At 38.2% G+C, this 20,248-nt stretch overlaps 1 protein-coding gene across 3 annotated transcripts; it reads right to left on the reverse strand.

The window, feature by feature from the left end:
* Nucleotides 1-171: 171 nt before the first annotated feature.
* Nucleotides 172-19,836, reverse strand: Sgcb (sarcoglycan beta). 3 transcript variants are annotated; one of them, XM_004849729.3, is made up of 7 exons: nt 19,625-19,753; nt 18,763-18,869; nt 12,495-12,704; nt 8,385-8,570; nt 7,546-7,737; nt 7,104-7,235; nt 172-3,180 (listed from the first exon to the last, which is right to left on the reverse strand). In XM_004849729.3, exons 2-7 carry the CDS (start codon nt 18,781-18,783, stop codon nt 2,977-2,979), a joined length of 945 nt encoding a protein of 314 aa, XP_004849786.1. In that variant the 5' UTR covers nt 18,784-18,869; nt 19,625-19,753; the 3' UTR covers nt 172-2,976. The 3 variants fall into 3 exon arrangements, with proteins under 3 accessions (XP_004849786.1, XP_021118010.1, XP_004849785.1); XM_021262351.2 differs by lacking the exon at nt 18,763-18,869 and adding an exon at nt 16,560-16,634 and having other exon boundaries at nt 19,625-19,720; XM_004849728.4 differs by lacking the exon at nt 18,763-18,869 and having other exon boundaries at nt 19,625-19,836.
* Nucleotides 19,837-20,248: the final 412 nt, after the last annotated feature.

Consider the following 20,248-nt stretch of genomic DNA (forward strand, 5'->3'; position numbering starts at 1 on the left):
TCTGTAACACACAGGAGGGAGGAATATCTGAACTGGGAATGCCTAGCTTTCTAACTCTGATCCCAGAGAGATTACATGAATAAAGTTGGTGTCCCATTCTCAAGTATGTTTAAATCATATTTTCATGACCAAACAGAAACCCAATACATAACCATTAAAAAACTAAGAGCAAACAGTTTACAGAATTTTTATTGTAAACAGAGGTCATTAATAATTAGTACAAACTGAACTGAAACTCAAGCTAGCAATGTGAAACAAATTTATAGGTTGATTTTTATATGGCACAATTTTTAATCTTTGCCTTTTTCAACACTTTTAAAAAGAATATTAAAATTATTAGCATTTCAATGGTCTCTTCTGTCAAGTTTAGCACCATTAACATTCAAAACACTCATTCAAAACTACATAGAACTGGTACCTTTCATAATCAAAACTATCACACAAAATGTATTGTTTTTTTCATAATGCAAAAATACAAATACATATATATTAAAATACTGCAGACTATAGGCAGTCTCTGTGTGGTTTTGCATTTTCCCCTTCAGCCCATTAGAGTCTAAAAAATTTTGTATTTCTTTTGTCCCCCTTATCATTGCGATGCACCTCTAGAACATTGTTATCATTTAAGCAAGCATGAATCTCACCCTGCCCCAGCTCCTGTCTTTGTCAGCCACCTGCCCAGGGCTGCTGCTGCTCAATGCAGAGGAGTGAACAGACAGCAGGAAGAGGCAAATTTTTCTGCTTACAGAAAAGTACCATCTGGTGGTGAGTTTGGGGAGCTGAAACTTTATAGCAAATGAAGATAGGTCACAGGTAAAATGGCTGGTTCGTTCTTGTTCTGCTTCCCAGTACATTTCCTAGGTCTACTTTTCAGTGAAAAATCACAGACCACTTACAAAATATACCAAAATGCTATACTGTTAACACCCAGTTCTATAAAAACATCAGAATGTCTTCTCATGTCAAAAGCACTTAAAGGAGATGTACCAAAAACACAAGTACTTCTCAAGTAGAAGTAAAAATAGATTAGTTTATGAATTAGATTCAATAAATAATACTTTGTAATGTAGTGTTCTGTGGTTTTAGTAAAAATACTTAAAGAATCTTTCAAAACCTAGAGCAGACAAGTAATGAATGCAAAATTTTAAAATTATACTGAGCATATAAGCAAAAATTCCAATGATTTTTCTGTGTAGGTTTGAGATATTAAGTGACATTGAATATATTCAAATAAGTTCAAATATCACTACAATTAATAATACTCAAAGGTCACAAATCTCATTCTCTTTTCATTTAAAAGCTGCACTCAGTTTTAGATAATAAATCAATTTTTATTTGAGTATAATGTATTGATTTCATAGTCTCTAAGGTATTTGGTTTTTCTGTCAGAAAGAATCATAGCTATATTGAATATAAATTGTTTTTTTTTCATATTGATTATCTTATACAGTTCAAAGTGACCATGACAGAATATGGTTATACTTCAGTGCAGGTGGGGTCTATCACACTTTATGCCTATTTTATAGCACTTTATTTTGAGGTCCCTGTTGTTGATGCTGTCTGTGTTAATGATTCCACAGAGTGATATGAGAAGCAGAAATAAATTCTTCTATTTACTTAACAGTACTTATCTCTTGTATTAGCACCCTTTAGTCCAGTGCATCCTGACGTCTTTTCAGGGCACAGCATACTGTGAGGGTGCTATTAGTGCAGCACACTGGAGTGAGCACATCAGGCCACTTCTGGAGCAGGCCCCATGGGCTGACTGCCTTCCCCGCATGGCGCTGTGGGGAGTAGGAACCCTCAGCATCTCTGTAGCCCATTCAGACACTCCTGTGCGCCAAAGCTGGAAAACTGGCACAACTCACAAGGAGGCCAATTAGTCCTCTTTATACAATAATATTTTGGAATTGGCTTAAGATAGTTTGAAATCTGACAGTGATTGGTTTTTTGTGTGACATGAAATTTATTTATCTTTCAGCTAGAGTGGTTTAGGTTAGGTAAGTTTGAATTCATCTTTTTTTTCATCTGCCTAGAGTTTTAAATAACTGAAAATTAAGTGGAGATATTAAAAAGAAGATGGTATTTGGAATCAGGTACATCAAGATTTAAACGACACTTGAATTCCAATCCCAACTCTGCTATTTACTATGTGATATTAGGCAGGTTTCTTAATTTCTTTGATCTGTAGTTTCTTACTGGTTAAAACTAGGACAATAACACCTACTTACAGAGTTGATGTAAGAGTTAGCGATATTAAATATGCAATGCCTAGGATAATGACAGCTATTATTATTATTTAAAAGTTAAAGCTGAGATTGTGTTTTAATTTCCATGACATTATGAACACATAATATTTATAACTGTTTCAAATAATCACTCTATTACAGAGTATTTTCTTCTTAGTGCAAAATTAAGGAACCATAGTTTCTTACTGTCTCACATACGTACACTTTTTTAATTCCTTCACTTGCATGTGAGAAAATGGCTCAAGGTTAGTGCACTAAAAATCTGTGTCTTTCCTATTAGAAGCCAAAAAACAGAGCACGAAAAACTATGTACTGCAAACACGTACTAATTTGAAAAGGAAAAAGAAAAATAGATGTCGTGCTTCTGGTGGGTCTATCAGACCCAAAACTTACTTACAGCATCAAAGCAGTTGCTTCAGCCCTTTAAAATCCTTCAGACAAGGAATAGTGGAACTTTAAAAACACTTCCTTAAAGATTAATTTTATTAACTTCTTCTAATTATTTAGAGCACTGTCTCTTGAAACTCAGTGCAACTTAATAAAATACATTAGAGTTTAGGGTCTCAAGAATATTTTAAATAGGGAGACTACATAATAGATAAAGTAGTGCTCTCAGATAAAATAATTCCAGTGAGTTATCACAAACTGTAAAAACATTATGTGCATGCATACTCTTAAAAAACAAACGTCAAGTCAAGATATAAACATTTGGATGACCTCTGGCATTCTAACGCGTGTTTCCACAGGGATTGTCTGAGATTTGGCAGCCCATGTTCTGGCTGGTCACTTGCACTTTGAAGAGAGTCCCATCAGCGCACATGCAGAGCTTGTAGCGCACCCAGTCCCCACCACCCAACTGGTCTCCACTGGAGGAGCTGGGCAGGCGAGTTGTGCTGACTGTCACAGTGCCATTGAGGATGATGCTGTTTTCCTATGAGGATGATGATGATATGATTTACTTACCTCCACAGGTGGGTATAGAATGAAGTTATTAAACAAAAGTTACTGGAATATTAACAACAAAAGAAGGTACTAAGAGAATAAAGTCATGACCAAACTATGATGGCAATAGCACAAACCCAAACCAATGTCAAAATTCAACTGGTAGGGCACAGTGGCACATGCCTATAATCCCAGTTAACTCCTGAGACTGAGGCAGGAGGATTATAATTTGAGTTCAGCCTGGGAAACTTATACTCTGTCTCAAAATAAAAAATAATTTTAAAAAAGGCTGGAGATGGAGCTTAGTAGTAGAGTCCCCTGGTTGAATTCCCAGTACCACAGTGAAAAAAAATTCAAATAGTGACTTTTTAGCTTATTAAATTTATCCTGTATGTCAATATATACAGTATGTCAGTTGCAACATAACTTGCAATTATTAGTTAAAATTACATTAAAACTCCTAAGTATATAATAAAACTCATGTTGATAAAGTCTCGGATTATTTTCACTTAATTCCTCAAGAAACTGTAACAAAGTTATGGATAAGTTTGTGATGATGAGAATAAAAATACTACTTTTCTCCTAAAGGGAATTAATTTTAATGAATGGAGACTGAAGATTAAAGACGTGTGATTTTGAAGACTGGAAACTTCCTGGAGGTTCTCTTCTTGAAGTCCACTTCCCCAGAAACACTCATACTCTAGACCCTTAAGACCCTTTCTTTTTAGGGACCTCTTCTCCCTTCTTTCCTTCTCACCCCTTTCTTCCTTTCATTCACTCAACAACTAATTACTAATAGCCTACTGTGTGCCAGGCACTATTCTAAGTGCTGGGGCTACAGCAGTACATAAATGGGCAAGGTCCAAGTTCTGATAGGGCTGACAGTTAATGCAGTGGGAGTGGACAGTAAACAAACAGGCAAAACAGATAGGGTATCAGGTGGGATAAATGCTATGCGGAAAAATAAAGCTGGGTAAGTAGAGAGAGTGGTCAGGTGAGATTCCATCTTTCACAGGGTGGTTGTGGTGGATTGTCATGCCATGAGAAACTGGAAGTGAGGAGGAAGCCATAGAGCGAACTGGGGAAGGGCATGCGGAGCAGAGGAAAGAGTGTGCGCAAAGGCAAAGACATGCCTGATGCTCTAGGAACACTAAGGAGGTCAGTGTGGACGAAGACCTGAGGGTGGGGGGAGGTCTTAGTAGAGATGAGACAAATAACTGAGGGCTAGACATGTAGGGGCAGGGAATGAACTTTGGATTTTATTTGAAATTAGACAGGAAGTCATTTAGAGGGTACAGAAGATGGAAATGAGAGATGCTTTTTAAAAGGTCACTAGGGTTGCTAGGTAAAGAAGGGCCTACAGGTGTGAAGGGACAAAGCAGAATTTCCAGTTGGGAGGCTGTTCCAAGTCCAGGCAGGAAATGAGAGCAGGTTACATCATGGTGGTGATGGCGGTGATACAGCCAGACTGTATCTCCTGAAGGTGGAGCCGGAAAGTTTTGCTGGTGGATTGGGTATCACTGTACAGGGCATGGCCACTGAGAGAAAGGCATGTTTGTCAGGTAAGGAGGATATCAAGACTTTGGACTTGCTGGATTTCAGATGTCTATTAGGTATGAAAGTGGAGAAGGTAGGTAGGCAGTTGGTTAAGTAAATCTTAGTTCAGAGGAAAGGTTAAGGCAGGAGTTTCAGCTATGATAGTCATCAGCTTACAGAGGGTGTAAGAAGCAATGAGAAAGCAGTTGGTTATAAAGAAATGGACATGGCTAATTTATCAGGTAGTGGCAGCACAGGCCGAGTATCCCTTATTTGAAATGCTTGGGATAATAAATATTTCAGATTAGAGAGTGTTTTGGATTTTGGAAGATTTCCATAGAACATAATTATTAAGGAACTACGTAGTTTTCTAATTTTGTTCCTATGCTGCCATCTTGTGGTCATTTAAAATTATTTTCTTTAAATAGTTTCTTAAGCCATTTTCAATAAATTCTAGTGTCCCAGAACAGGAGGATCACTATAGTTAACAATATATTTTAAAAAATAGCTAGAAGAGAGGATTTTGAATGTTTTCACCATAAAGAAATGATAAATGTTTGAGGTGATGGCTATGCTAATTAATCAAATTTGATCATTATACAAATTTTATTACAACATAATGTACCCTATATATGTGTATTTTATATGTCAATTATAAATCTAAAAAGAAAAAATAAAACTGAAAAAGTAGTTTGATCAAATTCTGGGTTTAGTTTTTGTTTCCGTACTGAGGCTTGAACCCAGAGCCTTTGCAATGAGTTACATACTCTGCTTTTTTTTTGTATTTTGGGTCTCAGTGAATCATTAATTTGCCCATGCTGGGTTCAAATTTGCTATTCTCTTGCTTCAGCTTCCCAGAATTTTGATGATAAAATTCTTTCTAATATTTAGCTTATATTAAAAATTAACCACTGATCTTAACTGAATTATAAAGCTACTTGTTCATATATAGAAACTTTAAAAAAATGACCTGAAAGTAGAAAAGGGACTATTAGGGACTAGGAAGGGGGCAAGAGTAGTTAGGAGGGAGGGTGGACAGGATCATTGCACATTGTATGCACATATAGAAACATCATGGTGAAATCCATTAACGTGTACATTTAATATATGTTAATTATAATAAAAGGCTAGTTTCCTTTTAATATTGGCTCCTTTTCCTTTAACTGTAAAGAAATTATGTTTCCACATGTACTTCAAAATATTTTAATATTTGTCATATTAACAAGGTAGAATGAGACAAAAATTTTCTGGTAGAAAAATAAAGGGTTGAGGTAACTTGCAGTAACTTTCCCACGGTCTGTATAAACAGTCCAACCTCTCACTGTTTTGACTTCTGAGAGCAGAGAACTATGGTCCTGCCATGGCTGTTTCTCGGTTCCCTTAGGGGAATGGCTTCTTACCACAGTGCAAGTCAAAACTATTCTGTATTGCTAGGGCATTTATGCAAGAATTACACTTATGTTCATCTTTATTATTTAGAGATGGAATTCTGTGCTTTAGGGGAAAAGTCTGTTTATGAAAATGAGGCAAATACCTCATTTTCTAAACTTGATTATTTCTAAGAATTGAAATTTAATTTTTTAAAAAATGAAAGCATTACTTAAAAGTCCTTACTTTTAAGGTCTCTTTTGTTATGTAATGCTTGGTAGACAAATTTAATTAGCATTAGTTAAGTAATATATAGTAGGTTCTCAAAGGCATTTTGAATAAATACATTTTGACCAGAATTATGTGGTAGTAACAAGCTTTGAGACTTATGTCTCCTTTATATGAAGTATGATGCCTGCTAAATTTCAGATGTAATCTGTGAAACACAAAGAAAATTTCACTTAAAAAGCCACAATAAAGGCAAAAATCTTTTTCCTTTATAATCAAAAATAGATGTCTAAGTAATAATACATTTTATACATTTGCTATTTTTTCCACATGACTAGATATGAAACTCAGGGAAGGATATGAAGAATCTTTTATTTTAAAAAATCATCAACAACAACTTCAGGGAACTGGTACTTTGACCTTTCAGAATTCTCTTTTAGAGGTTTCTTCTCTTGCTTTTTAAAATAATACAAAAGGATTTAGAAAATAAAAGCTAGCGGAAATTAAAATAAGATTCAATTATCTGTTATCCTACTACCCACAGCTGAATATTGTCAATATTTTGACATATCCTTCCAGGTTTTTATGAACATACATATGTACTGAAAAATAAAAATGTGGTATTTCACAAATTATTTTAATAACTTTCACTTACAATCTATTTTGAACCTCTTCCGTAACAAAAATCATCATTTTAATAACTGTATACTATTCCATGTATAGATTCATGTATCCAAGAACCCAATAATTATCTTAAATTCTTTAAAAAAATATACTCACAGCCTTTAACTCCATATTACCACCCATGTGAAATTCAATGGTTTTGCCCATAATGAATACTCCTTCATTTCCACGCACAATAGCACGCCCATCAACTTTTATATTTAAATCACTGGTAGCATTGCTGGTAATCTAAGAATGAAACAAACAAAAGAAAGTACTGAAAACAGTTTCTAAATTAATATGAGAATTATTATAATAGAGAAATGGTAATTTCAACCATGAGATATGAAAGGAAATTTTCAAGATGTGGGAACTGATGTAAAGAAAGGATTTGATAATGCTGAGACAAGCAAGGTAATAACAGATCTAAAACTAATAATTTCCAACATTCTGGAATACATTCTTTAATACCACTGTGAAGTAGTAAGATTGTCCTCCTGCTTTATAATTATAGACAATAATTTTCTCCTAGGAGTAAAGCAAAGAAAATAAATCATACCCTTTCAGTAGATGCTTTTTGAACATTCAAACTTTTCACTCCACTTGGCAAATGAAACTCATGAGTTTCGTAGTCTGTACTGAATAAGATATTTTGAGTCCTTGGGTCAAAAAACTGCATACCAATGTCACTCGTAATAGAAGTTTTGTTCTTTTCTACACTGAGCTTTGTTGTCCCTTGCTGAAAAACAATCTTCAGAAAAAATACTTTACTGTGAATGTTTTCAAAGAATGCTGCAACCAAAATTCATGAAGAATAAACAAAAGCAAACACTACTTTTAAAAACTACAATAATAGACTAACTTCAAATACTTTTAACTGCATCCGCCCCCACCCCACTCCATGCACAAATACATGGGTCATAGTGAATATGGCCCGGGGTGGAGGTAAGAATACCTTCTTGAGGTTTTACTCAGTTAACAGCCTATATCACAGCTGCCATCTGGCATCGTCTGCTATTGAGCAGAGTGGTATATCACCTTCCAGAGTCTCAAGAAATACAAGATGTTCTAACCTGGGAATGTGGTTTGATTATAGTGTTCTCATAGGGAGGAGAAAAGAATAACTTATGTATTCTTGTACTAATTACATCTAGCAATGCTACCATCGAACAAACTAGAATATTAAGAAACTATCTCACTTTATAGATTATAAAACCAACCATTATTAAATATTGACTATTTATGAAAAAATAAATATATTCATGAATATAATAATATTTTTTTCTGTACAGGAAGACATGTATTTCCAGTAATCAGCTCTAGCTTTTGTAAAGAATTTTTCTCCACTGTCTCTCTCCATGTTCATACCACATTTAACATGGTAATGTGGTGACTTACAGGCTGGTTGTTGCCAGTGATGACCAAGTTTTCATTTCGCCTTCCTCCTACTGTGCTCTTATAAAGAGGATGAATAACTCCCATGTCAGACACTTGCTTAAATCGAAGCAGACCACTTTCATGAAACTCCATGCTGTCACAGCCATTTGGTCCAATTCGAATCACAGCCCAGATAACAAGAGTTATCTGAAAAAGAGTGCAAGCCCTCCGTTAATAAGCAGCATACACTTGACTCACCCAGAAGACAGAAGATCACTGCCAAAGCATTAAAGACTTCCTGAAACGTTCAATCAGTAAGATGAACATATCAAGTGGTTTTCTGCTTAAAAACAAGTCGAGTTTATTTTTATGACAGGATTACACACAAATTGCCATGAAGTTAAAATACACTAAGAGGTCTACAATTAAAAAAAAAAAGAGCAGTTCTTATTTTGTCTATCTTCTCCATATCTCATTTCCTAGGGATAACCATTTTCAACAAGTTTAACTATTTCACATAGCATTTACTCTCATATTTCTAAGTAATATGTATATTATTATATTTCTTCATTTATCTATTTTAGGTTTTATCTATTTCTTATTTTAGCATATGAGAATTTTAGATTACTTATATGCCTCTTTTTTATCCGAACTCCAATCTCAAGTTTTAAGTTAAGGTCACGTTCAATGCTTTCTGTAATATGGCCATGTAAATGCTGTTCACTGTTAACCCAAATACTGCACTATGATAGCACCTTCTTGTACTTTGTGTTTCTCAGACTTAATATTTTTTTCTTTAATTTGTTTAGTTTCTTTGAAAAATCTAATTCTCAAATCCTTAACATTTCCATAAATATCTCCATAAAACGGTCTCTAAGTTTAAGCTTCAGATAATGAAGATAACTAGTCTAAGTATTAGTTCTATTTTTCTCTCTCAGAAAACCTCTCTGGAACCCATCTTCCTGATCCAGTCTGGACTGGTTGGTCTCTAGCCTCCTGCACAGCCCTAACTGTGAACTCTTTCTTCACTTTCAGGCTGTAACTTTGGTCTTTCTCTTGTGTGAGATATCTTTCAGTTTACCAAATGTCTTTATAATCCCTCACATTTGATTGATTCTCTGGCTAGGTATTTTACTGATTTGAAATTACTTTCTTTCTAAACGTTGAAAGCCATTGCTCCTTGCTTTCGAGTCTCCAATGCTGTGTTTCAGAAGTTCAATGCCACTCTTTGTGTTCTTTATATACAACCTATTTCTTCCTTGCTCTGGAAAATTTTAGGATCTTTTCTTTACTCACGGGGTTCGTAAATTTCACAGTAGTGGACATATGTGAGCCTTTTTTTCTTTCTAAATAAATTATACTGAACTCAGAATGGTAGTTTTCCATTTATTTTAGAAACATTTCTTAATTCACTTGATAATATTCTCTCTAGTGTTTTCTCTTTTCTCTCCTTCCGAATCTGCTATTGATTAACAGAAAACTGGACTGGTTTTTCAAATTTCCTGAACATTCTGGAAGAGCTTCCTTTCTTTATTTCCCAATAACCAACCAACCATCCATTTATCCATGTGTATATATTTCTGAGTTCTTTCTTATTCTTTAATTGCTACTTTTAAATGAACTGTTATTCCAATTCTTGGAATTTTCCTTAAAAAAACCCTAGTAATTCCTGGCTCAGGGGCTCATATTTAACAGGATTCTATAAAATGTGCACTGAAAATTCTTCATGTAGGGTGGGGCTTATAACAATAGGGACAGTCTGTGGTTTTTCCCCCACTGGGATCTACCAAATGTCACTGCCATCACATCATATATCTAGGCGTTTCAGTTCTCCAGAGAGGGCTTCTCTTGACTAATGCCAGAAAGTGGAGGATGAGGTTAAGGGAGTATGGGAAATGGAGTCTCAGTACTCAGCATCCAAACAGTCTTGCCTTTAGGATGGAAACCCACAGAAGCCTCTCAGTATAATGAGCTCAGGCAACAATAAACTGTCTGGTCCAGGATGTCCAGATACACACTACTTTTGGATGGGTTAGGAAGGGTAGTTGTCTAATTGCTTGCTGGAAGACAGGGTAAGCCTAGGCATCTACTAGCAAATGTTTCAAACAAATTCTGTTTGAGTTCCAGCATTTCAAGGTATAGTACTTATACTTCTAACTCCTGAAGCTTTTCAGGGTTGCGCAAAGCACTTCACCAATGCAGCCTGCCACCTTGTCCCCAAAACACACACAAGCAGTCTCTCCTGTTATCTGCTGTTCCTTCTCCTACTTTTTGTCTTTTTTTTTTGGTACCTGGGACTGGAACTCAGGACCTTGCACTTTCGAGGCAGGCAGAGGCACCACTGAGCTAAATCCCCAGCCCTAGATGCTTTCATTCTTGACAATAAGGATTTAGGATTACAAAATACAGACCGTGACTGCCATCAGAGGTCTCTAGATCTAAAACCTACGTGAAGAGGCAACACCAAATACAGGAACAGCTGAATGAAAACAGAAAAAGTTTTTTTTTTTTTTTTTTAGAAGAGATGAAGGCAATAAAATCATGGCAAAGTTGTCCTCTAGTGAGTTGTCTCTACCTTTACTAAAAGTTAAGGGCTTTGGGACCGGGGATTTAGCTCAGTGGTTTCGCTGCCCGCTGCGCAAGCGCAAGGACCCGAGTTCGATCCCTGGTACCAAAAAACAAAAACAAAAAATTAAGTGCTTTAACAAAGAATCAACAACTGGGATCTCATCTTACTACAAAGCTTCTGCACTGCAAGAGAAACCACCAACAGAGCTAAGAGACAACCTATGATGTGGGAAAAAATGTTTAGCAGCTGTACCTCAGACAAAGGACTATCTAGAATATATTAAGAACTGAAAAAAATCAGACTCCCCAAATTTAAAGACCCAATTCAAAAATGGGCATCTGGAATGAATAGACATTTCTCAGACAAAGAAGAAAAAGCAGCAAATAAACATATAAAAAAATGTTCAACATCACTGGTCATTCGAGAGATGCAGATGAAAACAACACTGAGATTCCACCTCACCCCAGAAAGAATGGCTGCTATCAAGAAATCATCTAATAACAAATGCTGGCTGGGGTGTGGGGAGAAAGGAACCCTTCTCCATTGTTGGTGAGAGTGCAGACTGGTGCAACCACTGTGGAAATCAGTGTGGAGATACCTCAAAGAACTAGGACTAGAGGTCCCATTTGACCCAGCTATTCCCCTGCTGGGTATCTTCCCAAAAGAATTAAAAGAATCATACCACAGTGATATATATGTACCCATGTTTATAGGGGCACAGTTCATAATAGCTAAAGCTTGGAAACAGCCTAAGTGCCCATTAACTGGAAACTGGATAAAGAAGATGTGGGTTTTCTTATAAAATGGAGTACTACTCAGCCATAAAGAATGAGAAACTAGAGACATTTATAGCTAAATGGATGCCTATTGAGGCCAACCTCTTAAGTGAAATAAATAGGACACACGTGTGTAAATACTGAATAGTTTCTCTAGTGTGAGAAACTGAAAGTGTAAGTAAGGATTAAATGATTAAAACAAATAATTGATAATTTAAAATAGGAAGAAAAGGTCCAAAGGGGTAGGGGAAGTTGGAGGGGAAGGGGAAAGGTAAGAAGGGAAAGGAAAAATTATGAGAAAAGAAAAAAATGGAAACAAAGTGTTTGTAAATAGGGAAGGGTGGAGAGGGTGAAGGGAGGACAGGGAATGGGGAAAAAATAAGAACCAAGATACATCATGTACAGGTACAAGCATCCAATGATAAATGTAAACATATTGTATACCTTAAATGTACCAATGAAAGAATTCAAGCAAAAAAAAAAAAGTTGGGCTGGGGATTTAGGTCAGTGGTTCTATCGCCTGCCTTGCAAGCACAAGGACCCAAGTTCAATTCCCGGTACCAAAAAAAATGCTTTAAGGATCCATCAACCATTTTTTCTAAATGAGATTAATATATGAAAATATTAGTCTACTAGTTTTTTATACATAAATAAAACATGCATAGAAAAGCAGAAAATAAGCATGGCAAAAGAAATTAGAGAGACAAAGTCCATGGTATCATTATAAAAAGGATGAAAATTCCCCCCCTGGTAATTAAAAAGAGAATACTTGTACCACATACTCACAATTAAATTGATGACAGCCAGGATAAATAAGAGGATAATCACACAGATGGCTAAATTGCCCTTTCTCCCTCTCAATCCTGTTTTATGGAGACGATCTTCATCAATCGGAATATATCCAGCTTTGAAGTTACTATTGTGCTCTTTATTAACATTCCTCCTTTCAACAGCCTTCTCACGCATGGACTTCTTTACAGGGCCATTGGAACTTTGCTAAAAATGAAATAGAACATAATGAAATAGCTATACCCTCTCTTTTTGGTGCATTTATTAAGTGTGAATTTATAACTAAAGCAAGCTATTAGGGTATAGACCTAAAATGTCCCCCAAAAGTGAGTGTTCAGAGGTAGTGCTTTTGGAAGGAGGATCATGGAGGTACTGTATTCATCAGTGACTAATCCACTGATGAGTTCATAGCTGAATGTGGTGTTAGGAAACTGGGGCTAGTTGAAAGAGGTGGGTTGCTTAAGGCCATGACTTGAAAGGATCTATTTTTGTCCCCAGTTTCTTCCTCTCTCTCTGCTTCTTGGCTGCCACTGTTTGAGCAGTTTTCCTCCTGCAGGCCCTTCTACCCTTGCATTTCTGCTTTGGAGCCAGCTAACCATGGACTGCACCCTCTGAAACGATGAGTCAAATAAATCTCTCCTTTAATTTGTGGGTGTTAAGTATTTTGTCCCAGCAGTAGGAAGACTGACCAATACAAAAGATAAACTGATTATTGATATATTTTCCATTAATCAACTGCAAGTTATATTGAGTGACAGGTTCCAAGTAAAGACATTATTGTACTTAGAAGAAATGTGTAGAAGAACCTTCAGTTTGACTATTTGATATATACTTTCCTTCCTGCTTTCAACAGTCCTACTGTCAATACGGTATATAGAAGTGCCATATATATTCTACAGTGGATAATCTTGTTTTAATTATGACTTACTAATTTATATAGTCATTTATATGAAAATAATTTGGAACAGCTGACACAGTCTGCTACTCATTATTCCATTGGTGAAAACTAACATTATCCTACACCAGCAATTTTTGAAGGGTAGACTAGATAATTTGTGTGTGTGTGTGTGTGTGTGTGTGTGTGTGTGTTGGTGGTGGTTGTGGTGGGAGAATCAACTGAATCCTTTACAGGGCATAGAATGTTAGATATATTTTCAAGATAACACTAAGACTTTTTTTTCTTTTCACTTTTCTACTTTCTTGAATGGGCAGTGAAGATTTCCAAATGCTACATAGATGTGATCACTCTAAGAGCTAACAGAATGCTTGCTTGGATATTCCTGTGTTTTCAAACTTTCTGTTTTAATTTCTAATATAATAAATATCAGTGGATATAACTCACATAAACAAAAGCTCTTTGAGATCCTCAGTAGTTTTTAAGAGTGTAAAGAAAAACCTGTGACCAAAAAATTTGAGAACTTCTACCCTAAATTATGGTTGAATGTCATATTAGGTAATAATCTTATATAACACAGACACAAAAGGAATGCACACTGCCCAGTCTACAGTTTTCAGAGCTCTGTGCAGACTCATTTATTGAAGGTATATATTAACCATTTTATGTTTTAACATTTATTCCATAAACAGAAACACAAAAGACAGAGTTCTGGATCATTATCCTTTAGGTAGGGTAAGTCCCTGACTTATGAACAAGATCTGTTCCAGGACACTCATAAGTCAGATTCATTCTTAAGTTCACACATTTGACAAAAATATACAATGTAAAGCATAAAAAACCAAACACACAAACACAAATACTGTAAATAAAATATTTTTACTTTTATAGTTACCTTAAAATGGTGGTACAGTACAACTGTAAATAAATTATTTTTACTTTTACAGTTACCTTAAAATGGTAAGATAGACACGTATGCTACTTTCACAATTTGTTTGCATTTATGAATGTCTGTAATGCAAGGTCTGTCTGTATCTGTGAAAGTTCACAATTCGAATGTTTTAGAGTCAGGGACTTACTATACTATAAGGCTGATTTGTGTACCTGAGATAGGTAACAATACAGTAAAGTACTCTGTATGTTCAGGTGCCAAAATCAATAGCATAGGTAATTTATACTGCAGAATTCAAAGAGAAAAGAGTCAGGATGACCTGGAGTTTTTAGGGAATTAGGAAGTAGATGGATGTCTTAGTTACTTTTCTCTCATTGTTGAGACAAAATACCGGGGGAAAGGTTTATTCAGCTCAGTTTGTAGAGGTTTCAGTTCATAGACTGGCTCCAAGGCAGGGTGCAGAGGGGGAACAGTTCGTGGTGGTGGAAGACAGCAAAGGCAACAAGAGAGCTTAACAGTGTCTTTCTGCCCCTTTTATCTTACTCAGACTACCAGGATTGGGTCGTACCAAACCAATCACTCAGGTGTAGTAGTTTAGTAATCATATACCCTTAATCCCAGCATCACACATTTCCGATTTAGCCACCTCTGAAAAACAAAGTCCCACCTCATCCACATGAGGCTTTGGGGGGACATCTAAACACAAGCCATTAACAGTGGGTCAGATATGGAAATGCTGGAAGACTAAAGTTGGAAATTAGGGCCAGGCTGAAAAGGTCTGTGGACAGCAGAGTACAGACTCTTGTCTTTATGTTTAGTTTAACTGGGAGTCATGGGAGGTTTTTTTTTTGAGCATGGATGACATATGTTGCAGCACATTAAACTGGCATTTTTAGGAGAGATAGGACAGAGAAAAACCAGTAAGTAGGATATTGGGGATGTTGTAACAATGTAAGTTTGAGGTAATGAGAGTCTAAACTAAAAGGATAGATTTACTTCAGACTTAACTAAATTTGTAGCAAGTTTAAAATACACATTTATCCAATGGTGACTAGTTAAGGAAGAATGATGGCAGAAGAGCTTACACATTCACATTTGATTTGAATGAAACAACACATGCTTCAAAGGCTACTGGAGGTTTGAGATTGGATATTAGATCATTCATGACTAGCCATGTGGACTGTAGAGTCCTCCTCAGTCTAGAGGTAAATTAAAACTACGAGACCACAACAGTTCACTGTGGAAAATAATACAGAGGGAAGCAAAGGGTTAAGGATGTAATGTAGTCTTGGGAAACTTTAAATGTGAAGAACTGCTGGAAAATTAGAAATATGATGAATGGTAAGAAAACTAGACATGGGTGATATTTCTGAACTTGATTTTCAAGAAGAGCCTTTATGACCTTCAAAAATGAATTTTGAAGGAAGATGATGAGGATTCCTCCCTCCAGAATAATGACAAGAGAAAAGTCACATTTTTTTTTAAAAAAAGAATTTTGAGTAGCAAATTGGTAAGGTGAATAGCTAATACTGAAAAGATGTGAGCATGTATACATCCATTTTCATGTTCAAAAGAATAAAAGATGTTAAACAGAAAACTATAGCTAAAGAGTTATGAAGTGTCAGAGGAAAGCTGTGTTTCCCCCTTTCCCTAACTCAGAGAAAGATTTGTATATTGATAGCAGCCAAAAGGGAAAAAGTCAAGGAGAATGGCTACAGTTTGTATCTTAAGCGTTCCCCCACAGGTCCATGAGGTAAAGGCTTAATTCTCAAAGTGCCACTACTGGGAGATAGTGCAACTTTTTTTTTTGTACTGGGTATCAAACTCGGGTCCTTGCACTTGTGGGGCAGGAGGTGGAACCACTGAGCTAAATCCCAAACCCGATAGTGCAACTGTTAAGAGGTGGGGCTTAGTGGGTATCTTTCCATGATTGAGGGTGGGGTCCTAAAGGGGTAGTAGGACCCCAGCCTTTCCTTCCTGGTCATAAACGAGCAGATTATACTCTGTCATGTACTCTTGCCTTGATGTGTTCCCTCCCCAGGCCTAAAAGAAACAGGGTCAATACACCATGAACTGGAACCTCTGAAACTGTAAGCCAATATAAACTTTTTCTTTGTGTAAGGTGACTATTCCCATATTTGGTATAGCAACAGAAAGTTGACTAAAACAGGGGTGAAGACCAAAGATCTCAGCATAGAACCGGATAGGATGGGAAACAAGAACTTTCAAGGAGGCAGCAAAGAAAGCAATATAGAATATTGGAGAAAAAGACAACCTTAAAGTGTAGGGTTCCATTTCATCTGAAACTTGATGGAAAGGTTCACTCCAAGAAGAGAAAACATTCTTCTTCCTAGGGATTTAAAAGGCAAGGGCATCTGCTAAATAAGAGCAGAGAGGGGCACTGGAATGTGGTGGTAGGGGTAACAGGCTGATTGAAGCTTATGGAAAAGTGGAAGATAGGAATTATTTTGAGAAATGTGGGGGATAAAAATTTAAAAATTCCACAAAGTGGTAATGTAGAAAGTAACACCATCCACTCAGAAGACATTCTAACAAAACAAATTGCTGGGTATAGCTGTGTAGGCTATGTACTGTATGAGGCTGCAACATCTGAGAAGGTGCATGACACTGCAGACTTTTTAGAGTTGAATATGCATTTATATTGTTTTTCAGCCAAAGGCAGTAAAATACCTCAGGGAAGGGGTGCTTTCTTCTAATTTGCATAGACACAGTATGAGCTTGTGACAGCTTTAATAAGCGGTCAAACTTTAGTCTTATAAGGGCACATAAAAGAGACAGGGGCAAAATGCATCCTTCCTTACTTTTCCCTGCCAATTCATGTACATTATCATCATCAAGTTGATGGATTTAACATTTACTGAGTAGTTCCCATATGCTAAGTTCTCCAAACTGATAAAAAAGGCACAGTCATCCTTAGAAGGGATTATTTACAGACCATCAGAGCAGACAGACAAGATCACTAACAACTGTAGTACAACATCTAATAGCTGTAGTACAGCAGCATACATAATACTAAAAGGTGCAGAAGAGAAGTGCAGTCTCACTTATGAGGACTGGGGGACCTTCAGTGGAATTTCCAAGAAAAGTTGAGGTTTGCCTTGAGTCCTTAAAGATGGAAAAGAGTTAGCCAGGCAAAAGAGCAGAGAAGGGGATTGTTGGCAGAGGGAAGGAATAGCATGGAGACTGAGAGTATAAGTCATCGCTTGAGGAAACAACTTTGGTAGCTATTATGGTTTATATCTTGATGTCCCCCCAACTTATCATGCACTCATAGGCAGGGTTTTGGGAAGGTGACTGGATTAGGGGAGTTTATAGCTAATTTGCTGATAGGAAGTGGGGTCTGATTAGAAGAGGCAGGTCACTGGAGGCGTGGCCAGGAAGGGTTTCTCTCCTCAGCTACTCCTTTCAGTCTTTACTTTTCATCCCCCATGCCATGAGCAGCTGTCTTCTGCTATGCCTCTCTGCCACGCCATTCTGCCTTGGTGCCAGCTGACCATGGACTATAAACATGAGCCAAAATAAACCTTTCCTTCAAGTTAGATTTTGTGTCTCAGCGCCAAGAAAAGTGACTAAGAGAGTAGCTTTGTGTGGATGGAGAGAATAGGTATGGAGATGAGGCAAAAATGAGCAAAAAGAGTGGTTAGGGGCCAGTAAATGACATAGGGACCATCACAAGAACTATAGATTTTATTCTGAAGCCAGTGGGGAACTACTAATGATTTAAAAGAGGTTAATACTACAACTTAAGATGTGTACTGTGGCAAAAACACACCAAAAATGAGATGAAGGTATCAATAGAAGGTTCTTCTAAAAGTTAAGTGAGGACCTCCTGACAGTCTTGGCTTTTCAGGTGGAGAAGACTGGGGAGAAGCTTTAAGAAGTACTATCAGGTCCAGGAGACTGGCTGATAGTGTGACATAGAGGGGTCTAAAATGACTCCCAAGCAGCTCAGCTACATAATTTGTGGGATCCAGAGAAAAAATGAAATGTTGGACTCTTTGTTTAAATACCAAGTTAGGGATCTGCTGATCAAGTACGGGCTTCTTCTGAGCCTTTAAATTGGCCTTGTGGCTAAGTTTCTCATTGACCAAATGAATGGATGGTTGCAGCCCTTTTAGTAACGAATGTGATACAATCCAGTTTTGAACATTTTTGAGTTTGAGGCCAGTTAAATTCAAGGCTGGAGACGTAAATGCATAAATGTGAAGTGGAGGCTAAAGAATGGATCATACTGCTCAGCCTCTGTGTAAAGCAAGAACACAAGCTCAAGCATCCCAACAGCATCAGTAGGTATAATATAGATGGAAAAAGAATTGTCTCATACAGAAGCTAATGAATTCAGAAGGCAAACATGGAAGCCAAGGAACAATTTAAACTCAGTAATTCCAAGCTTTGCTCTTTTCAGTTTCATTTATTCCTTTACATTTTACTGTTAGGAATACACAGGTGCCTGTTACCTTTAGCTGATATTTCTGCATTTATTTGACAGTTTTAAGTTCTTTGAAGGCAGACTTCATGTTGACTTTTTTCTGTCCCTTAGAATAACTCCTCCAAGAATATATGCCTAAAATAATTAAAAAGTTAATTGCCTAAGAAAAACTTTCTAAAGGTGAAACAATGTGAGCAACTTGGTTCATTCTTTTCAATAATGTTGAAGAATGAGATTATTTTTTTAAGAGAAACTATCATATCAGTTAATTTTGAAGGGAAACAACAGTTATGAAGTAATTATAAAAATTATTTTTATTATAATCAAGCACCCGAGCAACTTGTACACATATTGACACACACATATCTACATATATAGGTCTGTGTAAATTTTTTTATACTGATGACTAAATCTCCAAAAACCAAAGTTGAGGGGAAGCCTGGGATGGTGACATATCATCTGGTGTTGGCAGAAAGAAGCCCTGGCCACCACCCCGTCCCCAGGAGACAGCTGACGATTTCTTGGCTGGTGTCAGGGGAGCCTCCCGCTAGGGTTGAGGTTATTTTTATCTGCATCTTTGCTGGCGGCAGAGCAGGGCAGGTCCTGGCGCAGGCTCAGGTCTGGCGCTGTCGCGTCCCAGACCCTCAGGGCAGTGACCCCTCTTCACTCCCGCCAAGAGACAGACCAGGCTAGGCCGAGAGCTGCGCTGTCGCCCCTCCCCGGCATGGCAGCTCCCGCCCGGGGTCCCGCCGGCCTTTGCAGCATCCTGGCCGCGGACAGCTCCTCCTGCCCCGCCCCCCCCCTCGCCGGCGGACCCTACCGCGGGCCTCAAAGGCAAGACCCGGCCTCTCCCGCTCCTCAAGCTCCCGGCTGCGGCGGGGTTCACAGACCTGCTCGGCCGCCGTCGCCGCCGCTGCTGCAGCCATCTTCCCGAGCCCGCCGCCACCGCCCAGAGCTCCCAACCTGGAGGAAACCTAGCCGCCGAGGAGGGCCTGCGCCTGCGCCTTGGCTGGGAGGCGGGCTCACTTCCCATCCGGCCCCGCCCGGCCCCGCCCGGCCCCGCCTCCACCCCTCGCCCCCTGCTCAGTCGCGATTTCCCCTCTCCTTCGCGCCTGCGTCTACGCCTTGGCAGGCTCACTTCCCTTCCGACCCCGCCCTTGGCCCCGCCCTCTCCAGGCCGGTCGCTCTCTCACCTTGCCTCCCAGCCTGCTCCTGTGTAGTGGCTGCAGGTGGGGGGCGCTCACGTCCCTGTCCCGCCCCGCCCACAGGGGAGTTTCGGAGCTCTAAAGATTTGCGAAGCTCTGGCTCTTTAGGGCTCCCACGCCACCTCCAGCAACCCCCGGAGTTCCCGAAGGGCGTCCTCAAACTACAGACCTCGCCTCTCCACTTCTCCTTACTCCCGATCGAGGAGGGCTGGCAACGTCCTGAGCTATGAAGCCCTCCTTGGCTCAGGTGCCAGGACAGATTGGTGACAAGGTGGATGGAAGCTAACAGTTGCCAGTTAGGTGGCTAAA

Source organism: Heterocephalus glaber, unplaced genomic scaffold, assembly GCF_053883595.1.
Source record: "Heterocephalus glaber isolate CG9 unplaced genomic scaffold, H.glaber_assembly_v1.0 deba00001509, whole genome shotgun sequence".
In the NCBI taxonomy this organism is placed as follows: Eukaryota; Metazoa; Chordata; class Mammalia; order Rodentia; family Bathyergidae; genus Heterocephalus; species Heterocephalus glaber.